The 26590-nt window shown below is 36.2% G+C and overlaps 1 protein-coding gene across 1 annotated transcript in view; it reads right to left on the minus strand.

The window, feature by feature from the left end:
• Positions 1-299: 299 nt before the first annotated feature.
• The window catches only part of kcnq3 (potassium voltage-gated channel, KQT-like subfamily, member 3), an 89537-nt gene continuing 63246 nt past the window's right edge, over positions 300-26590 (minus strand). The window contains exons 2-15 of the mRNA XM_088643931.1: positions 22314-22404; positions 21327-21453; positions 18651-18823; positions 17675-17842; positions 16900-17010; positions 15947-16042; positions 15465-15559; positions 14595-14621; positions 9704-9909; positions 8973-9078; positions 8300-8431; positions 6778-6873; positions 5868-5952; positions 300-5563 (exon numbers count right to left, since the gene is read on the minus strand). Coding sequence (XP_088500057.1) covers positions 4844-5563; positions 5868-5952; positions 6778-6873; positions 8300-8431; positions 8973-9078; positions 9704-9909; positions 14595-14621; positions 15465-15559; positions 15947-16042; positions 16900-17010; positions 17675-17842; positions 18651-18823; positions 21327-21453; positions 22314-22404 — 2233 coding nt within the window. The 3' untranslated portion in view covers positions 300-4843. The remainder of the gene's footprint in view (positions 5564-5867; positions 5953-6777; positions 6874-8299; positions 8432-8972; positions 9079-9703; positions 9910-14594; positions 14622-15464; positions 15560-15946; positions 16043-16899; positions 17011-17674; positions 17843-18650; positions 18824-21326; positions 21454-22313; positions 22405-26590) is intronic.

A 26590-nucleotide genomic window follows, 5' to 3' on the forward strand; every position in this document is an offset into this window, starting at 1 on the left:
CCAACTTTAAGATCCCCAACATGTTCCACTCCACAGTGCCTATTGCTGAATCTGGAAATTCCTGGTCTTTCAGCAGCTGGAGGATCCAGAAGACTCACACTATACCCGTCCATCATACTGCAGGAATCACAGCTTGTTCAATATATAGTACAGTATGTAATTCAACATCGTCTGAGACAATTGCCTCAGTTGTCTCTACTTTATGTACTGTACACTAGATGGATAAATATGTATTTTACTGCACATCTGTCAATACACAGTAAAAGTGTTACATTTTAATTTAAACCTCCAGAATACTGTTGTATTTTGATTTCTCTTTATTAATAACTGTTGCAATTGTAGAGACAAAACATAAAAAATCAAGTAAGAATACCAGTTGCATATTATACCCTTAAATGAACATATTAAAACTGGACAAAGCCAGAATATAAATTACAAGTACTTTTAAAAATTACAATGAAGAAAACCATACATAGCACTGAAGGCCACTTGTAGAAAAGTTGTGTTCCCATTGTTTAAAAATAAAAAAAATGACAGAGAAAGCTCAATAAAGCGAACAGAGAGGAGTGATACATATTATTGGCTATTTTGAGAAAGTTTGAGAGGGCAAGGCACAATTACTTTATATCAGTCATATGCCCCATTTTACAGGTTTTGCGAGGTGTGAACATAAGTGTACTGCACATTTCACTTGAAAGTTATTTTAAACAACAACTAAACCTTAACTACTGCAGCAGGCTGTTGGTTACTCTTGGAATATTAAGTGTTTGATATTTTGTTAATATTTTGAGGGGTCCTGCCAGGTATTTATGGCCCCAAATAACCTGATTTTTAATCCGTCTTCTAAGACATTTATGGCTTTTTCATTAATAACTTTGAAGAACTATGAAGAAGACACTCAGCCGAATTGCAGCAGAGGGAGATACATCACCAATGAAAAAGCGCAATTCATCCAGTCTTGGAAAGCTGGTAAGAACACTCAAAACAGCTCCTTCTCAGACAAACTTGTGGCACCATGACAGGTACTGTAGTTGTGCGACAAAGAGGTGTGGCACACTTGTCTAAAATGTACATAGAATTTTAATTAAAGAGAAAAACACAGGTGAGTTTAGTGTATGTACTATACAAAAAGGCAGTGTAATACAGATATTTACCTATATTAAATAACAAGATTCTATACCATTTTACAGGCTGAAAAAAGTTCATTGCAATATATACTGTTCTGTCAAAGAGAAGAGCTACAATTAAGGTTTAGTTGTCTTCTTTCTGCAAGACATTGTCAAGTGTAAGAAAATTATTCTGTGCCTGCAGAGAGTAGGCTTCAAGATATGCTCTTCAATATATATATATTTGGAAGACCAGTACAAGTAATATGCCAGACTGAATAACATGGTGGTTTAGTAAATTTTGTATTATCTAGGAATACAAGATAGCATCTAGTTATAAAAATGTTGTAGACAATTTTCTTTAGCTGATATTACAAGTTTTGCATTATTAACACCTACATTGTTAAAGCAGAAAAGCCTTTTACTGTACAGGCTAAAAAGCATTTCAAAGGCATCCTTTTTCCAAAACTAAGCCTCTTCTTTTAGCAATCAGTGCTTTATAATTATGAACATGAAATACACAGATTTGCCTTTGTAAATAAAAGTAAAATGAATAAAAGAAAATAATAATACTCCAGCAATTAAATTAATTTGTACTGTATATATTTTATATACAAACAGAGAAGGAGGTTCCAATAATATCCAATAAAGGTATTAAGGTGCTCAGGGAAACATTAGTTTATATTGTATAAGTATAGACAGTAAGCATATGTTTGATTAGCAATGCAAACTGATATGTAAAACAACATGCAAATCTGAATCAAAGCCGTTCAAAATGTAAAACAAATGACATCAGTGTAGATTTGTTAGATTCCTCTCACCAGTTTCATGTAACCTAAGAAAACTCTTCTTTCTTCAGCAAAAACATGATTTTATTATTTCAGAAAGTTCTGGTACATCTGAGAAAACGTGAAAACCTCCTACATTTAGAACAGTAAATGAAGATTTCAATTTTCAAATATGTTTATTCAAATGTTAGGAATTAAACCACTATTTTTTATTTTAGTTGGTTATGAAACAAGTATTACTGTAGATTATAGGTAAAGAACCTTACATCTTTGGATATTTTTATTCTTGGTTTGTTTTGCCTTTTTTAAAAGAAATTATATATTTTAATTCATATTTGTTTTTCAGGTTCAATGTTAAAACTTTGGGGTTATTTGACTAAAATAAATGACAAATTACAAAACAGAAATGGAATATGAATTACAGACTTCCATGGCTTTATTGAATCTAACAGTTAATGCAGATGCAGTGGAATAAAAAACTATAAAGTGCACAGTGATCACTGAAAAGCTTGTTATTACTATTCCCTTTGTGCAAGACAAATTCAGGGAATTCTACGTGACCAGAGCTGGATTTACTGTATGAATTTTCCATTCCTTTTCAGTGCAATTCTATAATTCAACATGATATACAGTATACGCTAGATAATAAAAGGTTGTTAGGATATACTAGTTTCTCAAGGTATTAGAAAAATAATTTAAATGTGTCAGGAAATGATTTGGAAAAACAGTCAATGTACTGTAGCTAAAATATGCCATTCTATCTTATCAACTGCATGACGATCAATAAGGAAGCCTGAAATACATACATGTGAATACATTTTTCAGACACAAGTGTTATCACTGTGCAGAGAGGAAATGATCGCAAAGTAGTTTTCTTGGATACATTTTAAAAAGGTTCACATTTGGAGTATCCTGTTCTGCTTTTATAACATGCAGTATGCTTTTTAAAATATATCTATGTTACTGAAAAATAATCAGGAAACAAGTGAAGCTTTTTGTAGGTGCCTGTGCAAACTAATAACATTTCAAGTGATGATAAAAGCCAACAACTTGGAAGTTACGTTTACAACTTGCAACACATTTCTTGATTTAGGATCAACAGGTGAGAGAAAAACTACAGTCCACTCCAGAAGTCCTCACGCATAATTCAAGCTTTCCAGATGAAAAAAAATGGAATAGATGATATTGATATTGAAGTGAGACAATACAGTAAGTATTCAAGCAGACATGCTTTGAGGCAAACAGTATTTTATTTTCATTGCAGGGGGCACTGCACATCCTACTTTGTTTTTTGACCCACAATAAGAAAAAAACGAGCATCTTGGTTCATTGTTGCCGAGATTACTGAGCTATTAACACAGCAATACCAGCAATAATGTCAACGGAAACAAGAAACCCAAAGTGCTTCTTTGTTTGTCGCATTTTAGTGAGTCAAAGGGAATGCCGTGCCCCCTTAACTGAAAACATAATGCATAGAGAGGACATTGTAAAAGTGCAGTGAGATCACCTTCAAGCTTTCAATGTTAAAATAAAAAAGAAATGTTAACGCAAGTACATGACGTATTTTACTTTGACAGCTGAGGAGACACAAATGATGTACTTTTCAAAACCCTGATACTTGATCTTTGAGTCATACTTTTTTATTTTAGCTTACTTAACATATTTAAGGAATCTTATCTACTTTAAAACCCATGGCAATAGTTTTAACAGTGTGACAGGAAGGATCATAATACAATAACATATGATCCTGTATATATAAAAAATGTAGTTGTCAAATGAATTTGTGCATATTTTCTATCCTATCTTGAATCTGTGTTTCTGGTATTTTCCTTTTCAATTGTTTCATCTCATGTTTTTACTTGGCCATTACCATGATCGATTTGGAGGAGGGGTTACTTTTTTCAAAAACCATCTAATCTCTTACAGTATGGTAACACTCAAATATTCTAGGTACTTAAATACCTAGACTATGTGAGTGTTCATGTGTGATCTTAAGCATAGTTGACTTTAATATAAATTATTGGAGACTGATTTGTAACTGATTTGAGACAAATCCAAAGGTACTGTATGAATGGTTTCTAAGGCCTGGAATTAGCTCAAGTTTACAATGTCTCTTACAATGTTCCTTTTTTAATAGACAGTACCCAAATATACTTCTACTAGTACAACCCTTTCTTGTGGTGTTGGAGACATTTTTTCAAACTTTTCTTTTTTGTAATGAAACAGTTTTCATGGAAGGTGATACTTACTGTTTTGGATGCACTTGGGAATGCACAGAACACCATTTTTGAAATAACAAACACCACAAAGTTGCAGAAATGTTCACTTCTCCCCCTTTTTTTTGTTTTTTGAAATATTATTTAAAAATTGTGAAAATTCTTTGACTGTTCTTAAAGTACTGGAAGTTGCTATTTTAACAAGTGCATACTGCATCTTAACAAAGTTTAACCAAAGTCATGTAAGCAAGGTTAGGAAGTATATAGGCTGATCCATGGTGCACTGAACAGAAAAAGGCACCAAAACTAAAATACACTTTACACGTTGTCTCTGACCCAAAAGTAAGCATCTAAGCCACATGTACTGTATTATAAAGCTGAAGAAATTTGGTTTAACCCTTTCTCTAAAAGGTGCAGCTCCATGCAAACCATGCACAAAAAATAACAAAAAAAGAAACCTTTATTTAAAAAATGTTATGAAATGGTATAGCTTTCATTATTAATGTTACATTTTGTTCTTTTTATTCATTACCTGAACTTTGTAGTGTCTACCACAAAATTTGCATGCATTACATGCAGTGCCGTTTGCTTTGCAGCGATAAAGCTTTGGGTGATTGATTTTAACTTCTCAATGAGGTGAACTGTACAAATTGTGTATACTTTACATATCGTGGTCAGTTCTTTTGTCTTACACCATTTGACCCATGTGCAGCCCTCCCTCACTGACGCCCTGCTAATTGGGGTTACTGGGAGTGGTCCATACTGAATCAGGAAACCCTTCACCCGTGGAGGACAAAGGAAGAGGCCCACTAGGTGTGAAAGGATCAGTGTCAGTGTCTGTTTCACCCTCTGCTAGGTACCGCTTCTCCTTCATCCAACTTGACCCTCCTCCACAAGGCCCAAAAGTCAAATCATCTCTGTCTTGAGAGATACTAAAGCCACTGGGAGACCTTTCCAGTTCTTCATGGTTGACGGACAGCAGTGACAGAGGAGTGTCCGTGTCCCTCACCACAGTCCGCCCCTGCCTTGGTGACAAATAATCCATGAATGGGCTTTGGAACTCACCATCAGAGTCCCTCCTGGTGTCCATCAGTGTGCTAATAGGTAAAACACTGGGTCTCTCCATGTAGGAAGGGACAGTTGATGGAGGTAGCATAATGCATCCAGGCCTATCTGCGGGGAACCTAGTGTCACTTGGCTCCTTCTGAAAGAAGCCATAAGGCATCACCTTGCTCACTGGGATCTGAAAGGACATGTGAGGACAGGTTTCCGCATAGTTGAAGAACACCCTCCTGATCTCTGTGTAGCGGCTGTCCTCTTTTTCTGCAGTGTGGCTCTGGGGAATGCAAGAATCTACTGCCACTTCGTTTGTTACGGGGTCTACTTGCATGTGGTCCATGCGCTGGATGTGCATGTCAACCAGGAAGTCAAGCTTCTTCTCCATGTGCTCCACCTGGAAAAGAAGAACGGTGTACATTTCGTAGACTGTAAACACTACATGGAGGAGTATTAATAAGAATGGAAAAGGTTTCAAGGCTGTTTAGATCTTCTATTTTCTGTTCCAAATGAGCTCTGAAAACCTTAAGTTAAGCCTAAGAGTGAATTGTCTAAAATAGTTCAGATGTTGAAAAGACTTTGAATCATCTGAATAACCATATTACTAGCTTATTAGTGGTCGAGTACCTTTAGCTCTTGTTGGAAAGGAAACAAGAAGATGCTCCACGATCACAATTGAAAAATCCTGCATCATAAATTACCTGTTTTTCAACTTTCACAAATCTTCCCATCATGCTTTGGTCTTCTGCCTCTGGTCCTGATGCTTTGGCTATGTAGGGATCGTGTCTGTGAAAAAGGAACGTAAAATGCATCTACTCTTCCAGTTACAAGGCTAATTAGTGTTGTATTGTAGGCATTTATGTATATCTGCAACAAAAACATCAGCAATGGAGAAACTCTAGCTTGTTTGAAAAATAATCACACCACATAAAAGCGGTTAAACTCTCAAGCAATCTAAAATGAGAGATGGTATAAATGTTTGTCCTTTTTCAATTTTACATTACAATTTAGAAATTCTTTATTAAATCTCCCCGTGATGTGCATTGAATAACACTGTTACGTGCCTGACTACATTTCAAGTAGGTAGCTGTGTCAGCATGTGTAGGCTGCCAAGAAACAAGTAAAGGTTTATTCCATGCTGAAAAGAAAAGAAGGCTCCACAGCCGAAACATTGTGTTTCTTTTCTTTTCAGCATGGAATAAACCTTTACTTGTTCCTTGACTATATTTCAAACTTACAGGACAAATAAAGCTCAATTTCCATTATTCATGAACAGGAACATAAACTACCTTGTCAAGCTGGTAAAAAAGCAGCCATAAACAGAATTAATCCTTATTTGATTTGTATAAAAATTATTTAGTTTATGAAAAGAAGAGCAATAAAAAGGCAGTGTCTTTTGGACCAAGACAATGCAATATTGGGAGCACTTGAAAAATGCACTTCACACAATTTATCTACAAATACAAAAAAACACACAAGAGATTTTCACAGACTTTTATATTACACTTGAAGACATCTATCACACCAATATAATGACTTTTTTCTAAAAGTTTTGAAGAACACAAGAGTATAAAAAATAAAAAGGGGGTTTCCAACAAAACAGAGACAAACCTAGGAGATTGCTGGGAAGGGTAGGAAAAGGGTCCTTTCTGGGCCTTCTTATGTTTTGGGGTTGAAGGGGGTCCAGGGGCCAGGATCATATCTATTCTGGAAGGGTAAATAAAAGCAAGAAACAGTGATGTCATTGACAGGCTTTTGGTTCCCATACTAAAGGAACAGTTTGTTTTCACGCATCACGTTTCCTACAACACTGTGGTACTCATAACCAAACTGACTACTTCCAATCTGCCTGTTCTTATTTATGTAAGCCAAAGAATTCTTGTAATCGTAGAAGAGCACTCGATTTACATAGTCTACAATCCTGAAGTCTGGGGAAACTAAGAGAATTTCATACCTTCTCTCAAGGTGAAATATAACTCGGTTTAGCCCTATAAAGGAGTTCCTGTATTATTTTTTACATGCTGCTTCATTTTTCAAAGACTGAATGACATTCCCATCTTCTGCATATGCTCACCCACACTAATCTTGGCTCTAATCCCAAGCAAACCACACATTTAAGCATGGATCACATTGATTCCAAATAAAATTCCCTTTAGGCAAAACCATAAGATCACAAGAATTATATTCCAAAAGTTTTAAGAATAATAGACTGCATGCCGCATTTCACAATCTGCATTTAAAGGTGTCCAATACCAAATTTAAGATGCATTTTTAAAGGAATAAAAAGTATTTCAATCATATAAGGACTGCATAAACATCTACATCCTGCGGAGTAAACCTCTGGAGTAGACCTCCGAAGATTTTATCTCATACTATTCAGACTAAAACTTAAATAATGCTGGTGGCCTCATCTTTCTGCAACACACAGTTCTATGTTGGCACAACCATAAGCATCCTTGTAGCATGAGAAAGAGGTGGCAGGTAAATAGACTGTATCAGCCCCTTGGGGCAGACAGTGTAGCATTTTACAACAGATTCCATTCTCCATGTAGGCTTGTCCTCACCCTTTCAGGAGTATTAATGCAGAGTTTTGCCAGATTAACATTGAACCTCAGCAATGATAGAAATAAGTATCCAACAGCCTTGAACTGTGCATTGTGTTCACTATTTCAAGAAGAAAACTGGTGTATATCGCACTGGTTCACATCTGCAGAGGGCAAATGAGATGGGGTTGTTAAAATATGGCAGAGCTGTTTGTAACTACAGAAATAAACCATTCCACTATTATCAAAAAGCCACCTATTGCTGGTAAGGGTTGAGGCAACCCAGAGTCTATCCTGGTTGTACTGTGTATGGTGCATTTAGGGGCTACCCAGGGATAGGATGTCACTTCATCACAGAAGGCACACACAAGCACAGGGTGACAATTTAGACACAGCGAATAACATAGCTAGAAAGGCTTGAAAGGGAGGAGTAAACCGGAGCACACTGGTGAAAACCCACACAAAGAGGAAGACCATGCAGATTCTCCACAGTCACCAGGGATGCTTATAAAGTCTGTATTCCAGTCTGGAATAGAACACAGGATCCAAGAGCTGTGATGCAGCAATAAAAAGGCAAAAGAGAGCCTTACCTTGTCTGGAGGTATTTGATTCTAGACAGCATGTCAAGGTGCCCAGCTGAGTACTGCTCTATCACATCCTTCACATCATAAGGCCTCAGAGTCTCCTTGAATCGCTTTTTGTTCAGAAGAAATTTCAAAATTCTGTTGCAAAGCAATCAGGAGTTGTTAAAACACTGCCATTTAAAAAAACACTTAGAGCAAGTCCTTTTTTGAAGGAGTAAGAAAATCTATAAAATGTATCTTAACACAAAGCAAGTGTTAAAAAGAGTAAATTTTAAATGATGAACCAGAATTAGAAGAAGTTCAGTGGCCTTGGAAAGGAAAACTCTCAAATCCTTGCTTTTGGCGGTAATAAACAATGTCACTTTTAAAACTAAACCCTTCGTTAGCTTAGGGAGAACTGACGTGTCTTATGAAGGAAACAGTATGTCTTTCAAAAAGAAAGGGTGCTTCCAAAAAATCCCTGATCTTATGTTATGGAAAAAAAGGTGCTGTTTTGAATGTGGAAAGAAACATCTTGAACACAAAAGCATTGTAACATTTAAACAAGTACCAATTTATGCAGATAGGTACTTAATGGCTGAATGCCTAAAAAAGCTTTAAAAAAAAGACACCAGCATCTTTATGAAACATTTCAAATATTGTTGTTTTTTTAAATAGGAATCAGTGGTCATTTTCTTACCTCACAGCCCTGATAACGGTCTTTAGAGTAGGTATCATCTCTTCCAGTATTAGGTCACTTGGAAAGCCCCTGTCCTCACATGCAGGATCAGGCAAAGCTGCAGCATCTGAGAAAAGTTTTTAATGGTGATGAAATGCACGGGTGCCTGCTTTTCCTAAGGTCAACTGAGTTGCAGTTTTGGCAATTTTCTTTTTCTTTCCAAGGTTAAAGCAGATGCCACCAAGAAAAATCCTGAAACCTAGAAGCTAGGAATATAAATGATTTCTAGAGCCAATATCAAAATTGAACTGCTTCTATTTCCCCCTTTTGGTACAGTATAGACAGTGAGGAGTTTGAACTGAACTATCCAACTGCGGCAGATGTAAATACACAGATTTGAGTGATAAAGAACATGAAAAAGTTACACAGTATCCATGATCCACACATTGCCAGTCACTAGTTACCATCGGGAGTAGGTTTGGGATTAATTGGCCAGGACACCTTCACACCCTAGTGGAATAGGAATGCCTGCAACGTCCAAGGCCCCTGCATGTTTGTGGTGGTGCCATGAGGGATGGGCCTGTTCCCACACCAGTACTGAACCGTCTGGATATTGCAGAGGACCAGCTTGTCAAAAGATGGGTAGGTGCATCAGAGGAGTCCTATTCAACGTGTGGGTAAATTTGTTGCTGCACTGAGGAATCGCTGGCTACTACAGACAGATTGGAAATGCAATGTGTTACGTTACATACCTTCTGAGCTCTGTCGAAAGGCGTATGCTTTCATGCGGAAGGCAGTGCGGAATCTCTCTCTATTACTGAAGCCCCCTGGCTTAGGTTCCTTGGATGGGCTCTCTTCAATGGTGTCTGTGCTCATTGGCATAAACAACTTGCCCTTAATGGCTGAAGCTCTTGGATTAGACTGACGGACACGCTCCAAAAGGCTTAACTTTTGGCTGCTGAAAGAGAAATGTTTTGACTTAAAAATAGCTGAGCTGACCCATTTTTTCTAGCCATTCATGGTTAAAAAATATGTGCCAACTGGATTTTTTCAGAAGATACCCATTTTAACACAATAAACTGAGTCCTGGACTTATTTTCTTAATAAAAACAAAAGCTACAGAGCTTGAATGCAAGGCAGAGTTAGATTTTTCCTTAATTTTTCCTTATTTTTTACAAACCTGAAGGTTTTCTTATTTGGGGAAAAAAAAGTGTAAAAAAAGTCTGTATTCTACACTATGTAGTTTAATTCTGTTATACTGTTCTGAAAGTCACATACTGTAACAACACGATCAATTCCAATTTCTCCTTCTATTCATCTGCAGTACGTATAAATAGTGCTTGGCTGTCCACAGCTCTACATGCTCTTTTTTAGTACTTAGCATTTCAATCCTGTAAGAAACAGAAGTCTTGTGTGCTCAGTATTGCAATTTGCAATCTGCAATTTCCCTCACCGGATCAATAAAGTATCTATCTATTGTTAAGACTTTATATTTGTCATCTTCACCTCCTCCAGGCCTGGAGTGGACTCACTCTTGGTTCTTCTTCAACGAATAACCTCAAACTCAGTTTACTCCCCTCTTTTGGCCATTAACAGTTCCGGTACTGGCCCTCGACTCCTGATTCTCTGCTCACGTACACTTTTTTACTTTCCTGCAGTGATAGCAGCATTACAGTTTTGTCATACTGTAGATGATGATGCACCACATACTGTACACTCCTCTAGTGCTTGCCTCATTACAACAAACACAACTGATCAACATACAAAGGACAAAAAATAATACATTTTAAAGGCCCTGGAATTTCTAGCTTGTGAAGAAAAAATACCATCACAACTAGAGATTTAGAGTCCTTGGCATTTTTGGGGAATGAATGTGACAGGACTGTGTATCAGGGAAGAAGTTGATAAACTAGTTATAACTAGTTATAAGGTATAGTCATGCAGAATCTGCTTCCAGTTGTGCTTTAAAAATCTGTATAGTTGTAAGTAGGAAAAACATTCTGAAGTAAAAATGTTATCATCAAAAAAATGCATTTAGCTGTAGCTGTTTGGCTCTACAGCTTTCAGTCCAAGCAGTAGTTGAACCCAACTATTTGCAGTTGACAGAGCCCCAAAAATTGGTAAAGGAGTATCTATTAAAGGGATAAATATGACAGACGTGAATGAGATTTTTCATCTTCAATCCCATAGACCAAGAAAGTATTGGGGCAATGACACTCAAGATGCGCAAACAGATATGGTTTGAGGATTTTGAAGAACCAGGCCTTAAACGGAAGGTGAATCCGAGGGGAACATCCTTCCCCTTGTTAAAAGAATCTTGTGGTCCTCCTTACATAAGTTCCCTTCTTACAACTTTAATCAAGATACCGTTTCCATTGACCATTCACTACCACCCAACCCCCCTGGGACCACAACTTCACAGAGGTCCCTCCCCACTGGACCATCATGAGTGACTGAAAGGAACATGTTAAAAGGTCATTGTTATATTATTGTTCCCAAGGAAATTCTTTACTTTGGAAGTATACTGTGGTGAGACAGACCAAGGAGACGATGCCGTCTACTTCACAGGGGTATTAGGATTCATTGCTGCACTGTAACTAGATTCTACAATCATGTGGAAGTACAGATTAAAAGGCCTATCGGAAAGTGCCTTTCTTTATTCCAGGATGACTGATGACATTTGGCTTCATGAAAAGCTTTAGTAAAATTAAACCCTGTAACTAGAAAAACATTCTTCAAAGCTTGCTCCCACCATGAACAGACAATATGGGATTTTTTTCTGTCCCAGGTAAGCCATGAAAAGAAGTTAATAAGGTGCTGAAAGTCAAAATAACAGGACGAATTTCAGCATAAAAGAAAAACAAGAGTGCTTTCATTGTACAAGAATGTAAAAATTGGATAATGCTGTTATGTGGACTCAAATAGAATACAGGGAATATAGCCTTTTAAGTGTCAAAAGAGCTGGCCCTTCATCAAAGTCAGCAGAACCACAACTGAAAAACTTCTGGTTATCACAGTGTAATTTCTTCTACTTTTTAACCAGAGCGAATAGGATAGCAGGCATTGTCTTCAAAGAACTGTAAAATCTTTGATGGAAAAAATGCAAAACCTGCCTTAAAAATAATGTTTTTACTGCATGGTATTAATGTTTTTTAAATAATCTTGCATCTTTCAGAAGAACATCCATGGTATGAAAATAAGTAAATGTAAAACATATTGTATAAACTATTTCATATACAGTTTGCCTACTACTGTATATAATATATAATCATTTGAACTCATTTAGAATGAGGAATCATTGTTGATTGTGTCAGCAGCCATTGTGGAGGTACTATAATTTACTCCAGGAAGGCAATCACACTAGAGCAGTGCCAATCTAATGAATGGAGAATTCAAAAATTACAATGGAGACTGGGGCATGGTGTTTCAAAAACTAACTTATACAGAATTCTGCAGAAAAGTGAAAAATTGGTAAGGAAAACAGCTGAAAGGCTGCCTTTGAGGGGGAAAAAAATTCAGTTGTTTCTAAGGTTTCCCATTCTGATATGTGAGAAGAAGTGATCCTATGGGTAAGATAAAAAATGTGCCTTTAGGTTAAGAATCCTAGATAAACCCACTGCATGGGGAAACAAACTTAAACATAGTCTAAGTTTACTTAAAACTGAGATGGAGAGGTGATGTTTCTAATAGAATTCTAATAGAAGTGTTAAGGCAGTTCCAGATTTGAACAGATGTTATGGACAAAAGGCTTTCTGAGATTAAGTCAATGCAACATCATAAACTGAGTTGAGGGTAAAGCTGTTGCAGATTACATAGTGAGAGAATGAAACATGACAATTAAACAAAGCAAAACAATTTCAGGTTATCTGTCAAAAATACTGAAAGCATGCTAACCACACATTTCAGCATCCATTATACAAAATACTATAACTTCATTTAGCAAACTTTTCTGCCACCTGCCGAAGTCCACTACCATGGCTTCTGTCTTTAGCATAGTGTCATGAACAAAAAAAACTTGCAGTATAAAATTTTACATGTATTGTACATACTGTCTAACCGTGTTACCATTGTGCGTATGTGTAAAAGGAGACATCTGACCAGTTTTCAGGCACCAAAGAGAATTCAATATTTATTTAAAATAATATTTGTGAGATCTGGAAGACTAACAATATGCAAATTATAATCAATATTTTAATCTTATCGATTTGATCTCATCACTCATGTCCTTAATTTGCTAAAAACAGACAGTAATGAAATTCAGATGAAAGGTTAAAGTTCTATATGGAACAATAAATTAAAAAAGAACCGTATCAGACACTGCTTAATTACTATGCAGTAATTACTTTTCAAATCAATCTTGTTTCAATGGACTGATTCATTGAGAGTTTAAGAACTGCATATCAGGCATCCATAATTGGCTGAAGACTAATTGGATTACAAACATGACACTTCAGAAATGAGATTAATAAAACATTTTTTAAAATGGACCCTTTTAATTTTTTCATTTGAAATAAAAAGCTCAGTTATTTTAATGCATTAATGTGTAAGGATAATAAAGTGTAAAGTGTAATGGCATTTGTATTACTTGGTTATTCATAATGAGACTGAAAATGATCTATCTCAGTGTTTTTCACCAGTGGTCCACAGCTTTGTCATAGGCGGTCCCTGGCGATGGAGTATAAAATGACTCGTTAAACTGGCATACAGTACCTTTCTGCTATATTTTCAAAATTGATCTACAGCTTCAAGGGTTACTAATAACTATATTTAGTGCAAATGATAAAGTTCAGGGTTTTATCACAAAGCTTACTTGTGAAAACAGCTTACTTAATTTGACTCATCTTTTGGATCTGCAAATACTGTATCTGCACTTAATTGGCAAACAAGACTTTCCAGTGTTCTAAAGCAGAACATTTGCTAGCAAAATTATAAGACACTTCTAGCTGACTTCTGGATTCAAATAAAAAAAATATCCAGAGTTATCAAAAATTGTACTAAAAATGTTGAAGCCTCTTCGTATTCGTGTGAATCAGAAATGTTATCCTTAGTAGCAATGAAGAGTAGAGTGCTCAACTGCATATAACATTGTTCATGTGACTGGAGCTAAGAAAAAACACAAAACTAAATATAACTGTAACTATATTCTAAACTGGTCCTCCGTCCCGCCCACAGCTGAACCAGTGCTGTTCTGTGGTCCATGGTCAGTAAAGAAATGATTAAGGTGGGGCGTGGGTGACAAAAGGTTGAGAACCACTGATCCATCTGGTTACACAGTTTGATAATGGTGTGGTTATTTTCTAAGACAGCATGTTTCAGAGATATACTGGGCATATAGGTTTCATACAAAGCTGCCACTGCATGAGAACAGAAGGAGGGCCATCTTTCTCATATCAATGCAAGTACTCTTCTGTGGAAACTGACGCTGGAAGTGTGAACACCACCTTAGGTCAAGTGATGTTATTAAGGTTCTTGTTGTTTCCCTCAATTTCTGCAAATTTAAAAAAAAATGTAATATCTTTTCTTACTTTTAAAAATTTCATAATTTCAGAAGTAGGATTTCCCTATTTTTCCTTAAGCTCATTCACAAGCTTTTGTTTCCTGGACATTTTCTTTCAGAAAAACAAATTGAAATGATTGACTTACCTGGCCACTCCTTCCATCTGGTCCTTTCTTTAGAAATGAGAGAAAAAAAAACTTTTAAACAACAACCTCCCAATGTATGAAATATAGATGATTAAAATAAAGCACTTTTTGTCTGGAAATAGATGTATGTTTCACAATGCCAAACATTTAATTTGATCACCGAGTGACAAAGATATATTCAAAGATTATTAATATATTTAGTGTAACAATTCACTTTATGCATTATGACAAAGAAAAAAATCATGTAAGGACAGCATGTACTGCATATGATTTCTAAATTTAGACAACTAACTACACTGAAGTACAGTTCACAACTATTTTTTTGCCAAGCAAAAGAAATCAAGTGTTGACAATAAAATGTTTCTCAGAAGCTACAGTATTCAATCGTTCTTGAAAAAGTAATAAACTGAACACATTGTATTTTTCTGGTAAATCAAGGAAAATTAGAATTTTAAATGTGCTTGTTTAACTGTATGTAGCTAGAAATGTTAGGTGTGATGCTTATACTGTACTATACCGTCCTTTGTGCTATAAACATGTACTGTATAAGATTAAAATGGTAAAACTCTTAATGTGTAAATACACATGACCAAAGTGGAAAACAAGCTAAGAAAGAAAAAAGGAGACATGACATGCTTGCTCCTATGTTACCTTGAAGAGTTAGTTTTCCTTTTGAAGCTGGTATCCAGGTTTCTATGGAAACTGAATTCTTAGCTGCAGCATAATTAGATCATGCAAACTAAATATCAAAAGAAATAAACACAAATGGTAAAGGAAAATCAAAAAAAGCACACGAAACAAAACAATACACTAATTATACGGAAGACACAAAAATTGAAATTTGAAAGTTGTGCATGCAGTTCTACATGCCTGAAACAAGGCAGGGATATGATGGATTCATAAAATCTCCATGTGGCAATCAGATCACTCCTGACTGGGTTGGTGGCATAGTATCGCCATGCTGACTACAGAGAAGAAGGTAAAAACAACATGTTTTCATTCAACTGTTACCATTACAAAACTGCATTATTATTACTGTACAGTATATTACATAGATTTTTTCATAGCAGTTTCAAATTCTGCCTATCAGCACAGAGTGAGGCTATACAGTATTTAAGATAACAACAGCATTATCTGTGAACAAGAGACTTGTCTTTTCTGAACATTATTCATCACCGCCATCAATGTAAAGAGCCTGTTCTAGTAATATTAAGTCACGCAATGTAATGAGCGCAGACAGATACGGTCCAGTTCATTCTTAGTTACAGTATACAGAGAATGTTTTTGATTAGCAAGTAGATTTCTACTGTCTACAGTATGAACACGTTCAAAATTACAACATCATTTCTTACCTGTATCAGGCCGGCAGCAGGGTGTCTTCGCTTCTCAAAGTGCTTCTGTCTGTGTTGCTCCTGGACTTTCAAAGCCAACCCTGAGCCCAGAATTCCCTTCAAAAAGTGTTAAAATCAAGGCTTAACTTATTTGTTGCAGGTGTTAAAGCAAACTGGCAGTTTACTACTTTGTCTCAGTAGTAAAATATGCTGAAATACAATGGCAATAATGACATGAACAAGCATTTTCAAGGCCACCATCGTACCCGTATTTTAACATGATCATGTTAGCTTTTTGGCTTCCATTAAATATTTTAATGGAATTTAGAGTGCTAGATTATTGGAAAGGGATGGGGTATAGAGCCTAAAGAAAAAAGCTTCATCTTCATCTCTGGACCAATCCTCCAAACTGGACCAGGACGTTCCTCATCCCCCCTCGTGTTTGTCAAAATTTGAATAATCAAGTTGTAATTTATTTTATACACCCCTAATTTGGGCCTACCTATTGTTAATCAACGTGGCTCTCTGTTCCAACCTGTGCATGCGGTGCTGGGTGACAGCTGCACTTTTCAGACATACTGTACCAGCAGTCTTACTTACTTGACATTCTATACAGGTATGTGTCCTACAGGAAAGTTAAAACTCCTCAGAGGAGCAATGCGTCTCTTGCTAACAACAACAGGTGTTGAGAAAGTCTCCCAGTTACACAGCGAGCACACCCTGGTCAGCACTTGCATACCCAACCCCAGTGGTGCTCAGCCGACTGTGTACTGTGTAGTCATAGAATCCCCAGTCACAGTCAGCTAATAACTGCAATGCTTGAAATAGAAATATCTATTGTGTCTGACATAAGTCTCAACCAAACATCTGACATGGTGAGACTAACACCAGTATTTTAAATTCTTGGGGGCACTCCTGAAGAACTACTGTACCTCTGTTCAGGCCCAAATGCAAACCAGAAAGATTTCACTTACCGCTGGCAATGCGAAGAATGAGACTCCAATGAGTGCAAATGTTCCAGCCAGCAGTCGGCCAGCCCATGTCTTAGGTGTTTTGTCCCCATACCCTATAGTAGTTAATGTTATCTACAGAAAGAAGAGTGGCGTGCTCAGTACTTTCACAATCATACAGTATATTCGTCATAAATGTTTCACAAACTCAAATGGAGTGTCTGATTAATTAACACAGGATTATACAAAAGTTAGGGTTTTTACTCATCTGAACCTTGTTTTAAAAATTTCCGCCATTCAAGTTCTCATATTTTGATGCGTTTCATCAGGCACTGTTAATTCATAATGCAGAAGCAATCAAAGGCTTCCATGTGTTGTACCACAAACTTTAGCACAATTAGAGAGCTAGAAATCCATCAGTTTATTATTCTTTCTACTGGAAGTAATGAATGCACATTGTGTTTGTACATTTTTTTTCTGCATTTTTATATCTATCTGCATAATATATATTGCAGAATTTGCTGCGGATTGCAGCTTAGCATTTAGTGAGCAGCTGTAAGGAGAAAACTGAGATGTCAAAGTTGCTGACTATACCAGCTGCCAACTCCACAGTAGCTATTTATGTCATTCTCTGGCTTTGGAACAGGGATATTACAATATTCCAGATCTTCTCGTGCTCCAACTGATAGTTTCAAGCAAAAGTGTAGCTATGCAGTGGGAAAAGGAGAGAGCCTCATAGAAGTTCTTTGTTTGTTTGTATCAGAATTAAAAAGTGTATGAGAGAAAACCACTGGCTTACCAAACCCCACCACAAGGCGTCCGCATATGTATCGAAGTCCTGGGACGGAGGCTGAGTGGTGGGTCCATCTGTCACCTCCACAGTGATGTCATCTTTTTCCACCAGGTATACCAGGAATGATGCGAGGATGAGGGAAAGGAATCCTATGTACCAGGCAGTGATGAGCTCCTACAATTTATTTTATGAAACAGTTTATTAAGCAATTAAAATTAAATGGATATGTTCAGTGGAGGTGATAAAGTTTGAAAGCAAAGGCCTATGTTTAATACAGTAACGAACACGCTCTGCACCTACTATAGCAAATAGAGAAGGATTTTGATAGCCTTTAATCCATGACCAGTCTCAAGCCAGCAGTTTAAAACCATGTCTCTTCTCAAATTGCTCACCAACCAAATCACTCAATATAAATAAATATTTTTCTTCAATCCAGAAACGGACTTGAACTAAGGTCTGCAGGAAAGTACACATTATTTCTGCTAACTGATTCATACAATGCTATGGATTGAGACATTTTTCAAGCAACAATGCTATCTTACAGTAGAACACATTTGTATGCAGTTCCAACACCATGCCATAGACTGTGGCCTTTTATCAATCTCAACGAAGCTGCAATAAGTGTTTTGGTTCATGTCCTTGGATTTACCAGGGTGATAAAAGTCCAAGATTAGCTGTCTATCCTTGTGATGAAGATGTTCCTTAATTTCAACATCCTGTCTGCCTGCTGCATCTGTCTGAGCAGTTCCCAATGCCCCCAGAAAAGGAAACCCATTCTTGCAGAGACATGATTTAATCACACAGTCTAAGCTGAAATGATCAAACTGCTGTTAGTTTAACGATAATATTTTCAGAGAACAAAATGCAATGTCAAAGCAATGGCAGCCTTGGCTCGATTTTTTGTTTGCCGATTTAAGCTACAGCCATTCTGCTTTTGTCTGCCATGTCTTTTTGTGTACAGAAGTGTCTGGACCTGCCTTACCTTGCTGTGCGCATAAATGGCTGAACCTAAAAGCTTCCATGTTCCCCCTCGCCTGTCCATTCGCAGCATTCGGAGAATCTGCAGGAAACGCAAGCTCCTCAGCGACGTGGCCAAGACATTCCCCTGATTCCGAACTGCCACCACTGGCACAGAGGCGATCAGCACAAAGATATCTAAACACAACACAGCAGCACAAAGACATAGGAACTAGGTATCTCCTTTTCGTATTGTGTGAGACAGAAAAGGTGTGACTGATGGCAAGGTGTCATTAACAAAAAATAATAGCAGTGAGGATCCTGTTTGCTAGACGTCAGATTAGATGTGGGATTTAATCACTTAGGCCATTTCTGGGCTATTCCTGCCAAGCTGTGATCTTAAAAAACAGACCTGAAGCAAAGGAAATTCAGACATAAACTACCCCAAACTCCAGGTCAAAATGGAATAACCATGAGCACAGAAATATATTCACAATGCTAAGCTTCCAGTCTCTAAAATCAGTTTTCTTACTATATTGTCCAAACCAAAAGTCGTCATACACTGGTATTGATATTGACCTGAATGCCCAATGTAAAGTCTTTGGAGACACTAAAATAATCCATGGACAAACACCAGCCTAAGGTTGAAAGCAATCCAGAGCGCTGCAATGTTCCATATTTGTAAATTTATAAATTTAAGCGCCCTTCATTCTTGATTGCTAAATACAGTGACCTTTAGCCAGGGCAGGGGTCAGTTGCGGAATGTGAATTTGCTTTATGAACACATCTTCTGAATGTTAATAAAAGAGGTATCATTAAGTGTTGGATTCACAGGGAGGGTGATTGCACAGTGACAGATGCTGCAATCTATAAGCAGCTCAAGGTGAAGTTCCTCATTCATGTCTTTGAGGAGGTAAATTAGCTGGTGAACCGTAAACCATCATACAAGTACTCAAGATGTCTTATCGTTGAGATACTGAATGTGAAATTAGCCACAAAAGAATTACCTACACTAGGAGATTAAAATGAGTATTCTCTTTGATGTCTCACATACCCTTCATATAGTACCTTTTACTTTAATTTAATCCCTGAATTCCTAGGATTTCACTGTGTGGTGTAAGGAGTCAAGTGTGATCCAATGTATCTTGTGTATCATGTAAAAATAGATCCATTAATATGTATATATTTTTCAAGGGTCTTAGGCAATCTAGGGACCTTGAGTAGATACTTAAAATGCTTTTGTTTTTGTATTTCTTTATGGTTAGCTTCATCAAATGTCTGAGTTAAAATTACTTGCTTTCTTTTTTAATAGTCTTCCTACTCTAGAACAGATTCCCTACCTTCTAAACACATGTTTCTGACCAGTGTGCTCAATATAAAATATTGTCATCGGATGGCTAGTATGACTGAAACCAGATACTGATGGCCCTCATCTGTCATTACTTTCTCATTTCCCAAAAATAACAAATGGGAGAGCAACAGGCAGTTAGCTAAACCTTTCAATGTTTCATGGTTTGATTCACTGTATGTGACTCATATCTGAGGAATTCATCAACTAAAATGATGCTGCCTGATTTTTTACCTCCAGAAGACACAAACAATACCTTTTTAAAACACAAATTAGATAGAATGATTTTTAAGCCCTGATTTATGTAAGAAATATCATTATTTAATTTAAATCTACTTACAGTTCATAGGAATGTGTTTTATATACAGTATGGTCTCTGAAAACTGCAAACCAAGACTAAAAACAGTTTTTAGAAACTGTGTAATCCACTTATACAGTATTTCCCATTTTGAAAATATACTTTCACAGAGATTCCGTTTTTTAAGGTTGTGACTATTGTTTTAGGATAATCTAAAAATATTTAGATATAATTGAAGATAAGAATCTGATTCAAATTTTATACATTTGCTCAAACAATAGAGGTCAAACAATAACCCTTCTTGTGAATAAATGGACAAATACAAATTGCCAGAAGTTTACAACAAAATACTATTTTGAGGTTAAAGTCTTGTATAAAACTACTGAAAAAGTGTGTTCAACACTCATCTTCTGGGAAATTATTAATGAAACCAGGGAACATGCCAACAAGGAATTAGTTTCCATACAATAATAATGTGGGGTTTTTTTTGCTTTTAGCCTCTGCAGTTTCAGCTTTCCCTGTTCTTTAATTGTTAAGTAGACCATGAATGTCCTGGTTTTCATTTTTTAATATATATGTTAATTTAGCATCACTATTTATAGTGGGCCTGGTGGAATGAAATGCATCACATACTGTATGAGGCTGTCTTCACTGAAACACATACAGTAGTCGTATACCGTCTGACACTGGAAGACGTAGGGAAAGCCTGTTTTTTCTTGACCTCACCGAATCTCAGAAGGTAAGCAAGGCTGGACCTGGTTTGTATTGACATGGGAGAGCTCTAAGGAAAACAAGGTTGCTGCTGTACTGTACTGTAAGTGGTATTGATGAGTAGGTCTGCTCCTACTGTACATGTGCAGTAAAACACTTTGGGATCATTTGGAATGAACTAAACGCAAGTCATCATAACTTGTAATTACTTCCGATGTCAAATTATATCACATCGTACACATTAAGCATTCGATGAAGTAGTCAGAGATTTTGTAACCAGTCCGCCATGAACAACGGGTTCCTTCTCACTCTGATATACACCGGCTCCTGTTTGACATACTTACCCAAAATACACAAAGGCTTCCGGGCAAACTTGAGACGCCCCCTCCATCCTTTGTATCGACAGCAGCAACCCGCAGCCCAGATTCGTAATGCAAACTCTGCTCCAAATATGAATATGGTGAAGGTTTCCTGTAAAAAGTGCAGCGTGTTCTATTTTTTTTCCTTTGTAGGTCTTTTCAGTCCCTAGGTAGCTTAACAGTAGCATTCCACTTCTAGAAGATACTAACTGCTTCTTCCACAGCTGAGCTTTTATATATACTGTATATATAATGCTGAATTCATTTCAGATTAAACTGAATTATCTTGTTTTGAGAGTATCTTCAACACTTTTCTTTTAAAACGGGAAAACAAAACTGTTTTTCCTTTGCAAAAAGGATGTGCACGTCATTGCACAATATCATGAATGATACAAAAAAGATTAAAAAGACAAAAGAGAGGAACATATGGATGTGTGAGGAAGAATCTCAAGTATAACTCAGAGGTTGCAAAGTCTTTTTTTATATTTCTTCTGAAATACAGTGAAGTTATTGATTTAGGTAAAGTGTATAAATAAGTGTCCAATTCTCAGAAACAGAATCTGAAAAGCATTGGATAGTCTACTTCATAGATTTTGTACACCTTTAATCTTGTCCTTCATTTTAACTTCAGAATTTTTGAAAGTGGCTTTATAAAAACTAAACTCTCGTGGAACTTGGCTTTAATGTGTGAAGCCTAAAAACAAACTCATCTTAAATTTGATGAGTTGTCAAAACAAATTATATAAATATAACAAAAATATCAATAACACTAATGACAATAGGTTTTCTTCATGAAATTTCAATTTTACATTTTTCAATAAGGAAATCAAGAAGTAGTTTCTAGCAGGAATCTCACTAAAATGTGTATAAAATAAATACATATACTGTATCACCAACAACAAACATGGTATACAAACAAGGTCTATATATCCCTTCATCAGCATCATAGTATCTATAATAGTAACATCTTACCAATATAACGAGCCAATGTGCAGATACTTTTTCATGTTCTTTGAAAGTTGTCAATATGGCCAAGATTAAGCACCCCAGCACGATCAGAAACCTGCAAAACAATAAATATACAATAAAATTATTACTCCTGTGCACTTACTGTAATAAACATTAGACTTTAGACATTAAACTGATGACATATGGCATGACCAATATACTATAAAACTCCCAATTAAAAGGATGAAGTACAATACTCATAAAATTTCTGAGAAGTCCAGTACTTTCATTGTGCAATTTACTTGAACTACCACAAGAGGGTGATAACTCATTTTTCACTATCTTAATGTAAAACTGGAAAGGATTTTTTTTTAGAATTTTAATTAGATCTAGTTGTCCAATTCATTTTATTTAGTCAAAAGGAAGATTCAAGATAAGTTAAAAATAAAATTTAGCTAGACTGACTTTGTATTTTTGAGAATCAATGTTCTATCAATAATTATTAGCCTGTGCTTCGGTTAAAGATTTTACTTAGAATTTTTGTGTTAAGAACCAGTGCTGCTTATTATGTTTCATTTTACAAATACAGTATTTTATTACATTTTTCTGGGAAAGCTCAAATAGATGTTATATTTTAAGTACAAACAGTACAAACAAAGATATGTTCAGTTTGTTAATCTGTTTTACATACAGTGTTCCGTAAGTGGAACAGATGATGGCACTTCATTTGAAAGTCTTGGATAGCTAAAACAGGGTGTTGGGGTGGGCAACATCTTTTGACAGCTTGCAAGCTGGCAGCTCCCACAAACCTGTAACCTGTACAGATAAACCAGGTGCCAGGACTAACACGGCCATTAGCTGTGCAACATTTCCAGACTGCCATTAGGGAAAACAATGTAAGTGGTGCCAGATGCAGTTTTTTTTGTGCTGGACTCTAACAAAGGAAAGTCTGGTTGTAGGGAGGAGTGTGAGATCCCTTTACTACTCTGCTGGACTCTCTATCTCACTGTTCTGAACCGGGCTCATAAATACAGTATCATATCCCAGCTTGATCAAAGGGTTCTCAAAAAACATTTTATAATGTTTGCCCTCACAGCATTACCAAGAACCAATGCTACATTAATAACATTTCCCCATTTATCATTTTGGAAGAAAAATGTTTGCAAGAATCCATTTACATTTACAAGCTGTTTCCACAAGAGGGAGGTCCTGCAATGTTTCTCTGCCATAGCCTGCATAGACTGAACCAAGAGCACAGTATACTGTATACTGTATCTTGATGTATAACATACATGTATGATAACTGAATCTAGTGGGTTTTTTCAAAATAAACATCAGCAAACTACTTAAAGGTCTTTACTGAAAAAACGACAATAGAGGAGAGCACGTTTAATGACATGTGAGTATCTTAATAAACTTAAATAGTTTTATAATGCTGTTACATTTTACTAGGGTCTGCATGGTTTTGACATATCACTGTATATACAGAACATGCATCACTGTCAACTTTCAGACAAAAACAAGTCCAGTGCAATGTAAGTATCTTCTAGTTAGATAAGCGTTTAGGAAAAGTTTAATATGTACTGTATACTAAAAATATTTTTAATTTGAAATGTAAGTGCTGCAGTAAGTGGTTTTCTTTAAAAGATTCCCTAAACTGCTATGAAAACAATTGACAACATGCTAACATCGTGAATGTGTAATTAATTAAGAAAGATCAAATAACTATACTAGTACAAGAGAAATTAGGGTATTATTGTAGCTAATATTTCACAGTACTGAGGTATCCTTTTTAAGCTACATCTTATATCACTTCCTGACAGACAGGGATTTGCAACTGAGAGAAATGTAAAGATACTGATTGGTGGTGTTTTGAGCTTTTTCTTTCCTTGTAGAATCTAAGATGTTGAGGTAAACAAATACAAAATAAAAAATGGTTAGTGTACTTTTTTATTTATGAAGTCTGGCTGGTCAAACCTTTGCATTGAATAGCAGGTTGTCCGTGTTTTATTTAAAATAATAGAGGCAAAAGTTTGGCCGTTCCAGCACTGCCTTACATTTTGGCATAAAAAGAGGGAAGGAAAAAGAAAAACATTCTTCGATCTTACATAACCTCTTTAGAATCCTTGCACAGCTGCTTCTTACTTTGTGATTAAATCTGCATTGTGAAAACTGTGACCCTTCTGAAACACTCACACCAAGGTTCAGTGGCTTTTGTGTCTACATGTGGGTGTACCTGAAATAAAGCCCCATAGATACAATTATTCAAGAGCTTCAGCCTTTTCAATTGTCTCTTTGTCTCCTGAGACTTATCTGTCTCCACCAGATGAGCTTTATGCATCATTTCATCACTGGTTTTGTTGGTGCACAGAATAAAGAGGGTCCCACCAGGACAAAGACTGTCACCTGCTGGTCAAATAACTCAGATATAATGTGTCAAATATAAGTAATTTGCTCATTTATTTTGAGGCACAATCCCTGTCAGTAACAAAACTGCACATAAAAAACACACAAAGTTCTTATAGCGATTTCTACAAGAGGACAGTTTATCCCTTTTCAGTATTCTCTCTCTGATTCATCGGACCACAGAGGAACATCAACAATGGGAGTACAATGTGAATGGCTTGTTGAACTAAAAAAACATAAACTTCTATGTTTGTGGCAGACTTTCCAACTTCACAAGTGGAAAACTGTATTATGGTTGTATTAACACTGATAAGTGAAACTTAATGAGAGGAGCTCCTTAAGATATGCAGTATATATCTCCATTTCCTTATGGTTATAACTTGATTGGCAGGACAGAACAAAACTGATGAAGGGAGAGTGTGTCTCCCTTTGAAGATCACCATATTTTCAATGGAGAAAAATCATAATGAAAAAGCTCACAAGCGCAAGTAGATAGCAGTCAGGGACAGGTTTAGAAGCCCACAAAAGAGTCACACATCCCCCCAGACACTGGTAAACCTAGCTGCTAAATGCTCTGTGTTTAAATATAAGATTGTAAGGGATACAGTTCTTTCCACAAACGTAAACACTGTTTAAACGCAACTGTATTGTTTTTTATTTACCTTTATTGAATACTTTCAACATAAATCATCAAGAAACATTTTTTTCCAGAGCAGATGATTTGTTTATAAGCATTGAGCAATTAGGGTATTTTTGTAATTATTCCCTCCTATTAAATGCTTATCAGATTTATCTTATATGGAAGCCATACTCCATTTAGGCCATTTGTTCATTTGTCTAAAAGGACATAAATAACTCTGACTGTTCATGTCATAAAAAACAGTTTAATCTTCTAGAGCAATAACAGAAAGAGCTGAAATTGCCTATATAACACATTTCACATAAACGTTTGCCCTCTGCCGCTGAAAGCAGCAGTGTTGTTTCCGTTAATAAAAAAATTGCAGGAGGTGGCTCGAGGTCAGTGAGGTACGATGAAAAGCAAACTCTTATGAACCTTCCACAAGTTTAATAACCTCTGTCTTGGTCAGGAAACATGACAACCAATAATAAATAAAAATATATTGGAGACCACACAACACCAAAAGGCCACCATTAAATTCTTCACAAACCACGAACTGCAGAACTTTTCAGAACTGCATTGTTGTTGCATTGCTGTGTCAGGTTTTAGTCAAATTCATGCATCATTTAGTTTATAATTTCTTCTAACTGTTATTTCAACTATTGTAAAGGGTTGTGTCTCATGATGAAGAGTTCCTTGTTATATTGTTTCGAAACACACTATAGAAAGCTTTTTAACATCATGTGATTTTCTTTTGGTCCTGTGATCCAAATATCAAACATAAATGCATTTGCATTTACAGTAAACATCTAAAGGGGTTAAATGCACTTAGCAACTATTTCTATGACTCAGGGTTCTGACAACAATTATACTGAATCAAGCGCTCTCTCTAAAGGTTTAATGTAAGGGCTTACAGTATATAGCGATCAAAGGTCTAAAAACAATGAAAGAACATAAAAACCAAACTATGCAGCAAGAACAAGGACCTGAATCAGCTAGCAGAAACAATCTTAATACATTATTTCACCTGGCAACTGTTTTTCAAACTTGTTACTTCCAAAAGTCCATTATCTTAAGTATTCTGCAACAATTATATCAGTTTTGTACATACATTACCAAATATTGCTGATATTCAATGTTTGTCCCACGTTATGTTATATTTGAATATGTCTTTTTTTAACAGGATAGGATAAAGATTTAACACTGAAAAAATATTTTGCAGGTCTAAAGCATTTAAAATATTTATATCTTTTATTATTGTTTGTACTGAAATACA

This window comes from Lepisosteus platostomus, chromosome 8 (genome assembly GCF_059453375.1).
Source record: "Lepisosteus platostomus isolate fLepPlt1 chromosome 8, fLepPlt1.hap1, whole genome shotgun sequence".
Lineage (NCBI taxonomy): Eukaryota > Metazoa > Chordata > Actinopteri > Semionotiformes > Lepisosteidae > Lepisosteus > Lepisosteus platostomus.